The following is a 15,620-nucleotide window of genomic DNA, read 5'->3' as shown; positions in this document are numbered from 1 at the left end:
AACATTGATGAATACGTCTGGGGAGTCGGCCGCTGCTCTAAACAGCCTAATGCGAGGACGGGTTGACCTGTTATGTCTCTATCATAACTCTTCTTTCCTCTTTTCATGCTTCATTATCGCAAAAAGTAGAAGAAAAGTAGACTGAAATTAACGAACAAGTTTTATATGCCAACTCTTCACTATTATTAAAATAAGATAAAACAGAAGAAATTTCACCCCATCCTCCAAACAAAGACCCAAAAATGATTCCAGACACCCGCCAAGCCCTCTGTTTATGACTGAAAAGCGGTTTGCACACGATTCACAACTGATGACGTTCGAACACTTCTCGAAAAGTGCTTCGCTGACGACTTTTGTTCGAACCACAACGCTGTAAATGCTTCACCCACATACTGTACTACAAATACAAATAATCTCCAACGGAACCTAAACACCTAACATAACCAGTGCCTAAATATGCACAATATGCTTAATATAAAATAATATTAATATATATTTGAGAAAATTCCTATTTCAAATGAACAACATGTTAAAATTGACGAATGCGTATTTGGGATCGACCGCTGGATGGAATGAACTTGATCTGAGGACGGGTTAGAAATTTAGGTAGAAAGTCTTTGCATAAAACAGCCGACAGCTGAGACCTGGCCGTATAGGTACAAATAGCTTGGCACACACGCGCGCGCGCGCACATGAGGCATTAAACCACAGACCTATGTCCCCGCATATCCCTTGCATATCACGCAAAATATTGGAAAATATCATAAGATGCTGGTAGAACATCTGGAGAGATGAGACCTTATAACACAACACCTTCATATGACTGAGATCAGGCAAAATAGAAACGGGTGGGTGGAATGTATATTCTTGGACTGTCAGAAGGCCTTCGACACAGTACCCCACAGGAAATTGATGGACAAAATAGAGAAACTGACAGGAGTAACTAGGAAGATACTCCAAAGGATAAAGGTGTACCTCTGCGACAGAAGACCAAGAGTCACAGTGCGAGAAGATACCTCTTCTCTAGGTGAGAACACACAAGCGAAAACCGACACGCATGGGTAGGAATATGCCCAGAAAACAGAGATGGGTATAATATTATATGTGCCTTGCTCAATGGATGAGACCTTGTTGATGAGTACGGGCGAGGGCGATCTACCTGGAGCAGATGGTCCTGACCTCACAAACGCTCTCTCTAATCCTGCTAATCCTCACCTGTTAAAGCCCGACTCAGTTTATAGACTGAATCATTCCATTTCTTCAGTGTTTTTGAATGATTGTTTTTATTGCATTGAGAATATGCCATTCCAATTCTCCTTTTGCAACTAACAATTCAAGTTTATGATTAATTATCCATCGAATTTCTATATTTAAAACTATGATTTGTATGTTTTTTTTTTCACAGGTGGGTACAGTAGCAGACAACATGTGACTCTTGTCAGCAGACTTAGTTGTTCCTTCCCACGGCTCATCCTTCCTGCACAGCCTTGAAAGACGCTGTGCAGGAAGGTGCAGAATCTCTATTCTGTGCAGAATAGAGCCCAATCGCTTCCTCGAGGGTTGAAATAGAACTCACGGTCACCACACGAGAAACAAGTATCTCTGATATTCCATGAGTGAGACTAAACCGAGGCAGAAATGCTATGCAAATCAAGGGTCCCAAATTGTGGAATGACCTCCCAAATGGAATTAATAACTGTGTGTGTGTCTCAGTTTAGCAGCAGTTTAAGAGAAAGAGGCTACGAAATATTTGCTTAACATTATATAACTGATTTCACTCACATTTTCCATCGGAATTTTTGTGTTACTGTCATTTTAAATTTTATTTAAAATTTATGTCCTTGCTTCATTGTCATCAAATTATTGTATCTTCATTGATAAACTTACTTATGCAAACAATTTTAAATGATCTTGTATATTTTTAGTGTTTGTCCCCTTAAACAGTTACATTTTACTCATTTATTATATGTTATTATGAAATGCTACAAATGTTATAGTAGCTTTACTAAATTATACCTTTGTATTCTGTTTGTTATTAATGTTGAACAATGACTACTGTTAGTAGAACTAAAGACAATAATGTAAGTCTTTACTTTACCTGTCATTAAGCATCACCTCTATACTGTATATAATTTGTAATATTTCTTGAACATTCTCACTTATGCTATCTTACTTCTCTTTCAGTATTAAGTGTTTACCCCTTTGCACCTATAAATAATTTTGCATCTAAATTATTCTAAGTTTTACCCGAAACGCTGTGCATAGTAGTGGCTAATTCATTTGTATGTGTAACACCTGTCCCCACAATTGTCCCTTCCTCTTATGTTCTTTGTTGGTACATTCTTATTAATAAAAATTATTATTTTAATTATTATTAAGGGTTAAGGATCGGTGGCCGCCTTGAGCAAGGCTCAAACCCAGTCGGAACAAGGAATATTTGCACCGAGAGGTGTGCCTTGCTCTTCCATATGTACACACTGAGAACTGACCTACTTCTTGGCTAAAGTATAATTTTTGTTAGTAAGCTATTGTGATAACTCTAATAACCCTCCAGCGACTGGTAGGCCTTAGCTTAGCAGACCAAAACCTTGCTGAAATATATTGTGAGGTGGGAGGCCAGTGGTGGTGCTACTTCTGCCCCATAAGGACTTTTATATATAAAAATAAATTTAAACAATATGGATATTTTACCTTTCGAGAAAAAATAACGATTATTTTTTTGGGGAGTTTTCACTTCATACATATATTTTAAATATTGTATATGATATGGGGAACAGTGAGCATGAGGCGAAACAGTAAATGAGTATAACTATATAGCAAATGTCTATGCACCTGCTTGAAATATTGTCAAAGTGAGTTTTAAAGGTGGGAGGAGAGGTGGAGAAGGTGTGGTATTTTCCTAGTGTGGAGGTTGAAAGTGGCGGGTCCTGCCCGGCTACCCACAATCCCTCCACCACCCCTGACACATCACAGTGACGTCACCCCACATGCCTCACACCGCCACCTCCCTCATCTCACTTTAGCTCTTATATTCTCTTTTTCTCCTTCTTGGGAGTCTGTTATCTCTAAAAATTCTACGCGCCCGGTACTCCATACACATGATTCTACTACGTATGTGGTTATTTAGCAGGGTTATGGGACAGGAGAAGTGGAAAATGGGGATAAACAGGAGTGCAGGTATCAGGAGTGAGGGGGCCAATGAGGACGGCCCACGAATGGCCACGTCTGCGCCTCGCGCCGCTTCCTATATTCACTCCACCAGTCGGTATCAACAACTTGAACCATGAGGGTGGGAGTGTCTTTTTCTGTCCTACTGGCCACCCTGGTCTTGGCGGTCTTCGCTGACGAGGACATCACCAAGGACGAGGGTGTGCTGGTGCTCACCAAAGACAACTTCAAGAAGGCCACGGAAGATCACGAGTTCATCCTCGTAGAGTTCTGTGAGTATGGTGATGTTTGCTCCGGGCGGCTTCTTTTTTTCTCTCTCCCGCCGTGCTTGTGGGTGGCTGGAACCGGTACTTGGGGCCTCCTTGGGTGACTGTAGGTGTAGCTTAAGGCTTAAATAGGCCGTATTTAAGGATGTGGAGCAGAAGACTATCGTGAATTTGAATGGTTCGTGTCAGCGTCGTGGGCCAGATGAATGGTTTTAACATATGGTTAAGACGGTGCAGGCGATTGGTTTGGTACGTCTCAGGATAGATAACTAGGTAATGACATCCTGGTTACATGCGTGCTTCCAAGCTATGTAAGATGGCAGGATAATTAAGATAATTAAAAAGATGACTGGAGGTAGATGCGACGTGGCGGTCTGGTTGGAGGGGGTGAATGGAAAGGGTGGGGAAGGGGGTGTAGTGAATCATTCAGGGGATGGAGGGGGTGTTGGTGTCTGCCGTCTTGCAGGGTATAAAACTGATTATCAACATGGCTATCTTGAGTGTAGGTATTTTTACCATATGGGAGACGGCTGGTACTGGCTACGGATAGCGGGGGGTTAGGGGTGAAAGAGGATGTCTGCTTCTCGGGATCGAAGTCTCAAGTGTAGACTGAGGAATCAATGTAGACATTATAGGTTCAAGATTGACACTACATAACCACACCGATCTTCACTAATTGTGGATTTTTATCATAATGAAATTGTACCAAGATCGCTGTTAACATGGGGATATCATGACCATAACTAACAAATATCGCCCTTTAAGATGTACACGTCACACGTTTAAATTGTTGGTCTACTGCACAGAAAAAATCTAGAATGTTGGTAAGAATTAAATAGCTCATTTAAGCTAAAGTTTCAATTCTCCAAATAGATTAATTTGTATCAAAGATGACGAGCCGTAGAATATAATTGCGGGGTCCCGCCCACGTTGGCCTAACATGGAAATACCAGGACACGTTAACAGGCAGACATATGGTACATTAGAAGATAGAATTGTATATACAGTACTTGTGAAAAACTTGTCACATTTTCATTACTAATGACTAGCAGATTTTTCATTATCTGCTATTTTCACAATCATGCAAGATGCGCACTTGTTCGACGTGTTTTTACATACGGAGTTAAGATCTCGATAAGAGAATTTACGTTTAAGCTGGCAACCCGCAATAGATAATGGTTAATTATTCCAATAATACGAGTTTCAAGAGGTAAAAAATTTATTTTTTTCGAAATAGCGCAGATATGTAACTAGTTAAAGCCACTTCGGATTATTGGAAGTGTTTTAAGAGAACTAACTTAACGAATTTAAATTTTAACTTGACTGTTAGTTAAAATTAAAGATGTGGGCGTACACTGGTGTAGCACCTTCACCAGCATGGTGGATAAAGACCTGTTGTTACATGCTTTAGTCATTGCGTCTTATGGCGTGAAAATCGGTAATTTAAATAAAGACGGTGTAGATTAAGATGGAGGAACGTGGGTTCCACACACTAGTACACAAAATATGGGAAAGGGGGGGGGGGGGTGTAGCCGGCTAGTTCCGTACACAAGGGGATGTGGTGTGGGGGGGGGGGGGGGTAGCCGGCAAGTTCATGGTCGCGCGCATAGTACTGACGGCCATATGACTGGCAGATGGTAACTTTCATGCTTAGTTTGTAATAACTCATTGTTAAATGGTTTAGCCCCATTTTAGGCTTTCGTCTCAGTTCAGTTACAGCTTCAACTCGTGTTATAGTAAGCGCAACCAGTCGGATTGGACTGGTTGCGCGATTAACATAATGAAAGTTAATGCACAAAGACATCTCCTTATTTTCTCGATGAAAGTTAATGCTCTTTAGGCAAGTCATTTTTTAGGTTCTGCTTGTATAGCAAGTTATGAAGGTAGTTGTGAAGATGGTGTGGCCGGATGGATGGATTGTGGGTGTGGTGAAGGTAGTTGTGAAGATGGTGTGGCCGGATGGATGGATGGGGTGCGGGTGTGGTGAAGGTCCGGCCGTTCACCCCACCCACCCAGCGGCGGCCACTTGCTTCACCTACACCACCCAACCACAACAGTTAACTCGATGCTCCATCAATGTTGCTTTTCTTCGGAACGACTGATGGACATTCTTAATAAATGCCACACTTGCACTAAAATTCCCTTTAATGTTGCTCATATGTACTGTATCAGTGTTTATTTTAACACTGAATGGCATTAAACTACACGAATCGCCATCTACACCAGATATCGCGTAGATACATCCTCTAGATGTTTGGTGGAGGATTTAAAGCTATACTGTATTACTTAAAAAGTAGGCAGGGTTTGAGTAACTATACAACATGGAGTCTGCGTGGTGCGGTGGTAAAACTATCCCGGCATTTTGCATGCGCTTTGGCTCATATCATGGCCGGGGAAGATCGACAGGGTGCCAATCCTCAACTGTAGCCTCCATTCACCCAGCAGTGAATGGGTACCTGTTTAAGATTTGGTTCATATTCTGGGGAAAATTAAAATTACAGACCTACCCAAAATGCTATGCATGCTAGTGGCTGTACTAGATTAAAAAAATATACACTGTATTAAAAATAAATTCATAGTTTGTGGTTGAAGTCCCTCGAGGCGTGCAGTGAAGCTACCATCTTTCACCGAATTGACATAGTGGTAGTCCTGTTTGAGGCAGACTCCAAAGTCTTGGACACTAATAATGTGCATATATTAGTTATTAATGCACAGTATTTTGTATAATGGTGTAGATGTGAAAGTGTTGAACCAAAATTTCGGATGCAACCTACATCCTTACTGAAGGTGCTGATTTTCATAATCGGTGCCTTTCTTTCATCTCCTCTTTTCCTTTCTCATAACTTTTACAATACCTTCAGTAAGGATGTAGGTTGCATCATAAATTTTCATTTACTAGTTTACAAAAGTTGGGTCTTGGCTTCATTCATTACAGCACTACAGCATTGTAGAAAGTTTCTCCACTGTAAGAGTACATGTATTACATGAAGCATTTGATTTGGGATATTTTATATATTGTAATTTTTTTAAATATTTTACCTAGAGGGGGTAGTTTAATGGGCTGTCAATAAAGAATGAAAATGCTGCCAAATCAGAATGTAGTTCTAATACAAGACTGTGAAACTTAATCAAATCTTAAAATTAAAAGTTTAGCTTGCAGTTGCAAACTTGGGGGGGGGGGGGGGATCCTATTCGAGGACTATCTATGTGCTTTCCTAACTCTGTGGGCTTTATTATATTACACATTTATGATTTCTTGATGTCCTTGCAGGATTTAGGAAAGAAAGTTCCATTTCTACAAAAGTAAAGTTCTCGAGTGAAATACATAAAAAATTGAATGAGATGCATGTTACCATAATGGGTCTTCCAGTAGACTTTGTTCATAACTGTTGGTTGATCGGGATCAATTCCCTAGTGGGACAGAAATGGTTGGGCATGTCCCTCAATATGTGACTGTTTACTTTTAGTAAATAGGTACGCAGAAGTTCAACTGCTGTGGGGTTGCATCCTGGGTAAGGTCAGTTTGACCTGGGGAGACCTATATAAACCTAAAATACTTGGCTACTATAAAAGCCTAAAGCGTGCATATACACAGGGTTCTCTCCTGACAACTGGAATTAGACATTGAAGGTAACTAATACTTTTTAGCTAATAAAATCTGTAAAAGATCATCTTGCTACTAGTGGTTTGCCATAATTCTTTATGGGGGTGAATGGGACTGTTGGTTTCAATAGCTTTTTTAAAGCAGCTTCTTTTCTAGCAGTGCAAAGACTTAAATTTTTTTTTATTTTTTATACTTGGGCAAGGGCATTAACTAGTTAATAGGACAATGTGTTTAAAGTTGAGAAAAGTTAGAGCAACAATTACAGTATGGTATTAATGCTATTATCTTGTTCTTGAGTTAATCAAAGACCCCAGTTCTTGTTAAAATTTTCTAAAGCCATCAATAATTCTGGCCCTCCGCTTGAGCCTTTACAGTACCAGTTAGCAACTTGTAAAGTGTTTAATAAGGACATTAGTTCTTAAATAATTCCAAAGTCAAGTGAATACACAGGATTACACTATTAGACTTTGACAGCAGCTATTGCTAAATATTTAAGACCACTGGTTTTCCAAATAACTACTAAAGCATATAAACATTTGCATACTACTGTACCATGAAAGTAATACCAAGGACTACCAGTGGGTATAGTTACAGAAGGGTACTTGGAATACATTAAAAATTAAGCCTGCAGCCACAACCAGCACCCCACATAACTGAATATAGTGTCTTAACACTGCTACTTGTACTGGTGATTGTTTGGAATAAATGATCACCCTTTACAAATAAGTCAAAATGCCACAGTACCCTTCCTGGCCTTTACATTAATAAAAGCTTTTCATTCTATCATGAATATTAAAATACATTCTTGCTAGCAATTACAGTAAAGTACCTTTGCCACTTGCCACTTTGAACATCTAGCCCAACGTGTACAATTATACTAGACAAGTAATTTTCTTTATTTACACAATTTGCAAGTTTAATTTTAATACTGTACTGTACTAGTTATTCCACCTCTTAAACTCGCAGGCCACTTCGCTTTCATCCCTAATTTAAATAGTGGGGGGTTTAGTTAATGGCAACTAGACCCCCCAGTGAACCTAATTGGATTTGCATGATCATCACTTAGTTCTGCATGTTGGGTGAAGTAGGTTCAGCAGTTAGAAAATTTAAAGAAAATTTGTAGTATTTCAGGAATTTCAAAGTTATTTTGGTATATTAACTTAATATTTTACTTTAAAATAAGTCATTATTCATTATACTGTACATGAAAATAGTACTATAGCATGTTGAATTGAAATGGCATGAAACTGGTATAAAAATTGATAATCATTCACTGTTAGGAGAGACGAGCAGGAGTGTATTCATACTAGTTTCATTTTTATTGAGACCCCCCCCCCCCAGGATGCAACCCCACAACTAGCTGACTAACTCCTGAGTACCTGCTCACTGCTAGGTGAACAGGTAGCTTTTGCCTTTTATTAGGTGAAAGGAAATGTGCCCATCCATTTGTCCCGCCTGGGATTCGAACCTGGAATTCTTGATTGTGCGTAGAGAACGAATCTGACTTCACTTCCAGGATCCTTAATATATTCCAGTATAGTATTTAATACACAGTACTGTGTACACTGGCTTCTGGATTTACCTAGCTTTAGAAGAAATTTTTAGGTTAAGCTAATTAAGCATTAGTTCACCCAGGCTGAAATTGGTTTGTGGATTTTGCACTTGTACACTTTATTCCCACTGTCTTTTATAAGGGGTGATAAGACACTGTAATTGGTTTATTAGATGACCATTTATCATTTTTCAGATGCCCCATGGTGTGGACACTGCAAAGCCCTGGCTCCTGAATATGTAAAAGCTGCAGCAAAATTGGTTGAACAGGAGTCGGAGATTAAATTGGGAAAGGTTGATGCAACGGAAGAAACGGAGCTTGCAGAAGAGCACGGTGTTCGTGGCTATCCCACCCTAAAATTCTTCCGCTCTGGCAAGCCTATAGAATACAATGGTGGCCGCCAAGCTGATGATATAGTTAATTGGCTTTTAAAAAAGACTGGTCCTCCTGCAAAGTCTGTTACATCTGTGGAGGAAGCAAAGGCATTTATTGGTGAAAAACCAGTTGTCATCATTGGATTCTTTAATGACCAGGGATCTGCTGCAGCCAAGGAGTTCTTAGCTGCAGCATCTGCCAATGATGACATTCCTTTCGGTATTACATCTGATGCCAAGGTATTCTCAGAATATGGTTTGGAAGCCGATGGTGTGATTCTGTTCAAGAACTTCGATGAAGGAAAGAATGTTTATGAAGGAGAGGTGACAGAAGCAGGAGTAACCAAATTTGTTGCTGCTAACTCATTGCCCCTAGTTGTAGACTTCAATCATGAGACTGCTTCAAAGATCTTTGGCGGCGAAATAAAATCCCATCTCCTAGTGTTCCTGTCTAAGGAAGCTGGCCACTATGATAGTCACTTGGAGGCTTGTAAGAATGCTGCTAAAGGGTTCAAGGGCCAAGTTTTGTTTGTGACAATAAACACTGATGAAGAGGATCACTCGCGCATCTTGGAGTTCTTCGGCATGAAGAAGGAAGAGGTAATTTTCATTATGAATTTGCCAGATTTTAAAATTGGAAAGCAATTAAAATTGTATTAAAATGGTGTTCCATTTGATTACTCAGTATTGCTATACTGTACTGTAATTTGACAGTACAGCATAAGTGATTTATATTTATAAAATTGAGTAAATCTAGAATGTTGAATAGCAAGCCACTTTGGGGTTGATATGACTTAATATTGTTGGTGTTGTTTAGGTACCAGGCCTCCGCATAATCAAGTTGGAGGAAGATATGGCCAAGTACAAACCCGAGACATACGACCTGAGCGAGAGTGCATTGGTCAGCTTCGTACAGAGCTTCTTGGAAGGAAAGCTGAAGCAGCACCTCCTATCTCAGGAGCTCAATGATGACTGGGACAAAGAACCTGTCAAGGTTAGTTTTAATTTAAATTTGTAGTGACTTTTCTGTGAAATGCTAATTTCTCGTGTAGTTGTCCATGCAGTTAATGTCTAGAAATGCAATAATATAAAATTTAAATTGTTATTTTTAAGCACTTGGTTTGTACTTGTATAAACTCTGCAAATTTTTTTTTTCCATTTTTTCAGAATTTCCCATAAAGGAGATTTCTGCCAATTTGTAGATCATTAAAGAGACATCCCTCCCTTCCCACCCAACTTGTTTCCTTGGTGTAAGGTAACAGGTGTCGGTTAACTTACATTAGATAAAAGGGTTTACAATATTTTGTACAGAAAGTTTTGCAGTGTAAATGCCTATTTATATTGGGTATATTGAAATGGAGTAAAAATGTAAATTTAAAAGTTTTCACTTTGGTTAAGCGTATACACTACCCTGCAATTTTATAATCTATATTGGTCCTATCAAAATTGGCTGGGTCTAAACATTATGGAAAATTGTGTGCTTGACTTCACAGTATCCATAAGTGGTAATTTCCTATACTAGGGTGCTGCTAAGGTCTTCAAATGTAGAATGGCATTTTCTTGGATTATTTACCATGTTTGGACTTTTTTAAACAGGTTCTGGCAGCATCAAACTTTGACGAAGTAGTACTTAATAAAGAGAAGGATGTCTTGGTAGAGTTCTATGCACCATGGTGTGGCCATTGCAAGCAGCTGGCTCCTATCTATGACCAACTGGGAGAAAGATACAAGGACCACGAGACCATTGTTATTTCTAAAATGGATGCAACTGCGAACGAGCTGGAGCATACGAAGATCCAGTCATTCCCTACCCTTAAATTATACAAAAAAGAAACTAACGAGGTAAGTGAAAACATAATAATCTTTCGGGAGTTTTCTTACAAAAAAATGGTAGCTTGTTTAAGATTTGGTAGTGCTGAAATGAATTGGATAATGGAAAACCTTCTTGCCTTATTCTTAATCTATTTGTGCTAATTTAACCGTTTTGCCACATTCATTTGTGGTGGTTAAAGTTTAGTAATGAATAAATTGCAGCAAGATGATGTTACCATATGGTGGGATTGAACCCACATCCCTAGACATAGGAGGCACATGCACCAGACTGAACCATGAGCATGAAAGCATCTTGGCTAGAAGTATTAGCAACCAGTAATAGTTATGAAGGCAAAATGTATAGACTTGCCATATACAATGCTAACCAGCACATGTGTATCTTTTGTCCCACCGTGGGCAGTGTTAGATCTATCGTACATATGAGAGCTACTGAACAATTGACCACAAAAGGTGATTGCAGTGCTGTTAAAATGTAAATCTAGCCTACATACATAACTACAAATGCCTACATTTGTCATATAGTGCATTTCAGATATGTTCATTTATACATTTTATTAATGTGCATTTACAAGTGAAATGCATTTCTGATAAGCTTCAACAAAATTTTGACCTACTGTGTGTACGCATGTGTTCCCCTGATCGAGGTGCCACATTCTTCTAGCAAAGTGTCTCGTGGGTGAAAGATTGTAGACAGAAGTGTGCCGGGTACGTGACATCAGTGTGCACTAGCTTCCTGGAGCCACAGGCTGGGAAATTTGGTTGCCCCCCTGGGCATTCTTAGGAAGCAGTAGTGGAGTCTCACTCCGACACCTTGCCATGTTTTATCGCAGTTAGCGGTGGTGGTATTATCGTCTACCCAGGAACTAAGCAAAGAAACGGTTGCTCAAATGATTGCATTAAAGCAGTGGTTCCCAAACACTTTACAGGCCTTACCCATTTTTCAGTGTCCCCTACACTCTGTTAATAAGTTTTACCTTCTGGTATAACTTGTACATTAACTCGACTTGTGGTCCTCTACATATTGCAAAAAGGTCCTCAGGGGGCCATGGGACCCTCTAGTTTGGGAACCAGTGATGTAAATAGATTGAGGTACAAAGTATAAAATGGAGGAATGTTTTCTTTTTTGAAAGCAGTTTCTGTATAAATCGGCGTTTCTTGAACCTATTGTGGTTTTTGGTACACCCAATGCTCGTCTTTGAAGGGTTTGAAATAGATTAAAGCAAAAAGCTAAAGACTTTTGCAAAATGTCTGTGACTGTTGGTGGTCATATGTTATTTCACCTCGGCCAACCACATAATCAAATCCTATAGTTGCTCTGGCTCTGTCTATTTTATAGTTTTTCCACATTACCTTGTGATGTGCTAGCATTGGTTTCCTTTTATGTGTATAGACAATTTCTGAATTCTTGATTACTTGATGATGCCAAATGATATGGTTAAATGTTTACTGTTTGGCAATGGCAATAAAACATTTAATAGAAAATTTACTAGTTCATTATAGAAGGTTCATTCTCAACATTTTGACAATTCATAATTATAACATCAAAGTCACTTAGGAAGGCAAAGGGCACCTAACTTCTTGGACAGTGTAAAGGTGTTAATATGAACTATCTAACCTCATTTAACATTGGGGTAGGTCCCTGAAAGTCACAACTTTCTGGTTGTGAAACCAAAAATCGAAGGCTTGGTACTAAAAGGGTTATATTGCTAGGGTATTGGGGAAACTTGTTTGGGGCATTCATTTACACGAGTGTTGTACCTACCTAGCACCCTTGGCTTTGTTTCTAGCGATGGTGTCTTCCTTTGGCCGTTCACTAGTATGTTACAGACCATTTACTAGTTACTTTGTCAAAGGAAATTTTTTTGCAAGAATAGAGCTTGGTGTTTGAAAACGCCAAGCCATGTTTGTCCATGATCGGCTGGCAAGATGTATTTGTTTTGACAGCAGTTAAATTTACTTTATTTGATGTTGCCGTGTGATTATTACAGTACAATGTGTATATAATGATTTTTATTCAGTAAATAGTTTGGGTTTCAGTGTAGTGTTCATCAATATTGTTTGTTAGTACTCTTAATATGGTACAAGACTTTTTCTGTATGTACCATAAGCTTAAAGATTTTCAGTATCCTACATTGGGGAACATTAAAAGGGGGACTGACTACCTGATAAATAAATTTGATGCTGTAAAAAGGAAATTGGGTTGATTGGGGCAAACAAGGTTCACCTGTACTTTACAGAAAGTGTTCTGGGTGCCTTCAGAAAATGGTGCACAAATAAGGTCACTTCTGCCAAATTAATGCAATTGTCTTGCCAAGTTTATTGCAAGACTGGAGATCATAATACACTATTTAAAAAAAATTGATGGTAATTGAGTAAAATGTGCTGGTAGAATGCTGTATGCAATAGTCGCACATTGTTGATCCACATCTCTACCGAAAAACATTGGTTTTATTACATAATCTTTTAAATACAGTACTATTAGTATTTAGAATTTTTTTTTTTTTTTTCTTTCCACATACATTTATAAAATACTGAAAGTGTATTTGTAGGTTAGTGGTGTAGTAAATTAAAGATTTAAAAATTTATTAATGAAATTTTTAGATTTTGGCCAATGTAAGTGCAATTATAGTTGTTAATTTAAATTGCTTTGATAATTAAACATAATGTTAATGTAAAAGGTAGACTTGTCAGTTTTCAGTTTTTGGTGTTTCTAAGTTAGTGTTACCTTTTAGAGTAACTTAGTCATAAGGAATATTACAGGTACTTAAATTAACCATGTATAAAAATCATAGGTTGTTGAATACAATGGAGAACGCACTTTGGAAGGAATTTCCAAGTTCTTGGAAAGTGGGGGTGTATATGGCCAGGCTCCCCCAGAAGACATGGAGGTAGGAAACTGTAACAATATCAGATGGATGCATGCAGCCAGCCAGCGGTGTTGCTCTTGGTCTCGCTCCTTGTAGGTTGACCTGTCTAGCAAGAGTTCCAGACTTTATAGCAGACTTTAGACAGTATTGCTTCAAAGGTTTAAAGTACAGTGTGCGTGTGTGCTGGAACTTTAGCTAGACAAGTCTCGTATGCACTGTTCTATCTATGCTTGTAACTTACCAACTTCATTTTGGCTTTCCTTCCATAGGTTGTAGATTACAATGGAGCACGGACTCTGGAGGCCCTAACTGATTTCCTTGAGGGCAAAAGCACTGCTGAGGAGGTACATAACCTTTTGAATTAAAGAGCATGTCTAATAGATAACTTCCCCCATCTTGCATGACTTATCCTTTTAATTTTTTTAATTTAACTATACATCCCTTGCTTTATTCATACCTGCTTAACCTTTTTACAACAGGCATTAATGAATTGCTTCATGCCTTTACTTACCCAAATTGTTTTAAGTTGCTATTGCTATACAATATATAATTTGTGTAGTTGAATAATAACTAATGTTCTTTTTCCTAGCAGGATGAAGAGGAGGTCGATGAAGAGGGTGATGTGCCTGCTAAAGATGAACTTTAAGTTTATTTTGGTGCCGACAATGAAGGTGAACAGTAGTCCCTGAAGTCCGACCAGCGGGTTGACTAGTGTTTATCTGCATTGTAAATGTTATAAACCATCATAAGGAACCCCCAGTACAGTATTACAAATTGTATATTGCCTTATTAAAAAATAGCAGAGGCTATGAAAGTTAATCGATTCTAATCATGACCTAAGAATCCAGTGAACCTAAAATTAGGGGGTACCTATCCTAAGAAGTTACGTTCCAGGTAACCTCTCGTATTAATGTTAAATGTTAATTTTATTTCATTTAAATTGTAATGTATGAGCAAAGTGGTATGCAAAGACTATTTTTTCTATGCTTTGATGTATTTTGATCACATTCCTTAATTTTTTTACGTGGTAAATTTAACCCTTGTGACTGGAATAGGGAAAGGTACAAATCTAGTTAATTTGGGGAATTGTAACCACAAGATCAGGTGGCAACATAGCCACTGGCTGTGTCAAGTAGTCAGTGGATGATAACTAATAAATGCCAATCAGTGTTGCACAGACATGTGGTTATGTACATCAATGATAGCTTTAATGTTGTCTTCCACGGACAGTGTTCTCCCTGTACTAGGCACAATGCTTCCTGTCGCAGTGTGTTGCGCGCGCGTGTGTGTGTTGGGAGGTTCTGAGGGTCCTTGAGCAGTGTATGAACTGTAGCAGTGACTTTTCCAATAAAACCAGAAAGATTATTTTTACTTTGCAATTTGTCCTTGATACAAGTAAAGAAAACTTGCTCTATTGATCTTGAATTGTTCTTGATTTTAAACACTTAAGAAAAACGATCATAAATGATCTTCTAAAACTACAGAAAAAGTGAGTGCCTGAATTTCATGTAGTGAGTCTATATTACTCTCCTAAAATTCTCACCTTTGAAATCATTTACTGACAACCCAGTGCCTGCCTGCATTTGTCATGGAATGGTTAATGCTGCGAGGGGAAAGTGTCGGAGGAAGTTGTAATGAATACAGGGAAGCTTTGAATGCCATTCATAAATGGTCATTAGATTTTACTGCAACCAGGAAAACCTGTTAACATGGGGAGCAAACCACTTAAACATGTCTTTGGCAAGGCATATAGAATTGCTTGAAAACAGATGTATAAACAACTACTAAAATTGTATAGTAACATTCTGATTTATTAAATTTGATATTAAATGTAGCAGATATGGTTTAAATAGGTGTAGTATGTGAGAATGGTGAAGTAGGGCACAAGGTCACATGCAGGCAAATGGGTAGAGTAAAGCTTGTAATTTTTTATCCCAAGCTAAATTGTCAAATAGC

The 15,620-nt window shown here is 38.6% G+C and overlaps 1 protein-coding gene across 4 annotated transcripts; it reads left to right on the top strand.

Annotated features, from left to right (window-relative positions):
* Window positions 1-3,193: 3,193 nt before the first annotated feature.
* On the top strand, window positions 3,194-15,029 carry Pdi (protein disulfide isomerase). 4 transcript variants are annotated; one of them, XM_069305769.1, is made up of 6 exons: window positions 3,194-3,440; window positions 8,786-9,564; window positions 9,782-9,958; window positions 10,561-10,806; window positions 13,590-13,685; window positions 14,257-15,029. In XM_069305769.1, the coding sequence occupies exons 1-6, from the start codon at window positions 3,284-3,286 to the stop codon at window positions 14,308-14,310; spliced, it is 1,509 nt and encodes a 502-aa protein (XP_069161870.1). In that variant the 5' UTR covers window positions 3,194-3,283; the 3' UTR covers window positions 14,311-15,029. The 4 variants fall into 4 exon arrangements, with proteins under 4 accessions (XP_069161870.1, XP_045618639.2, XP_045618641.2 ...); XM_045762683.2 differs by having other exon boundaries at window positions 3,203-3,440; window positions 14,254-15,029; XM_045762685.2 differs by lacking the exon at window positions 13,590-13,685 and adding an exon at window positions 13,934-14,008 and having other exon boundaries at window positions 3,212-3,440.
* The last annotated feature ends 591 nt before the right edge of the window (window positions 15,030-15,620 follow it).

This window comes from Procambarus clarkii, chromosome 56 (genome assembly GCF_040958095.1).
Source record: "Procambarus clarkii isolate CNS0578487 chromosome 56, FALCON_Pclarkii_2.0, whole genome shotgun sequence".
NCBI lineage: Eukaryota > Metazoa > Arthropoda > Malacostraca > Decapoda > Cambaridae > Procambarus > Procambarus clarkii.
The sequence above is the reverse complement of the archived record's forward strand: the minus strand, read 5'-3'. Positions and strand labels throughout refer to the sequence as shown.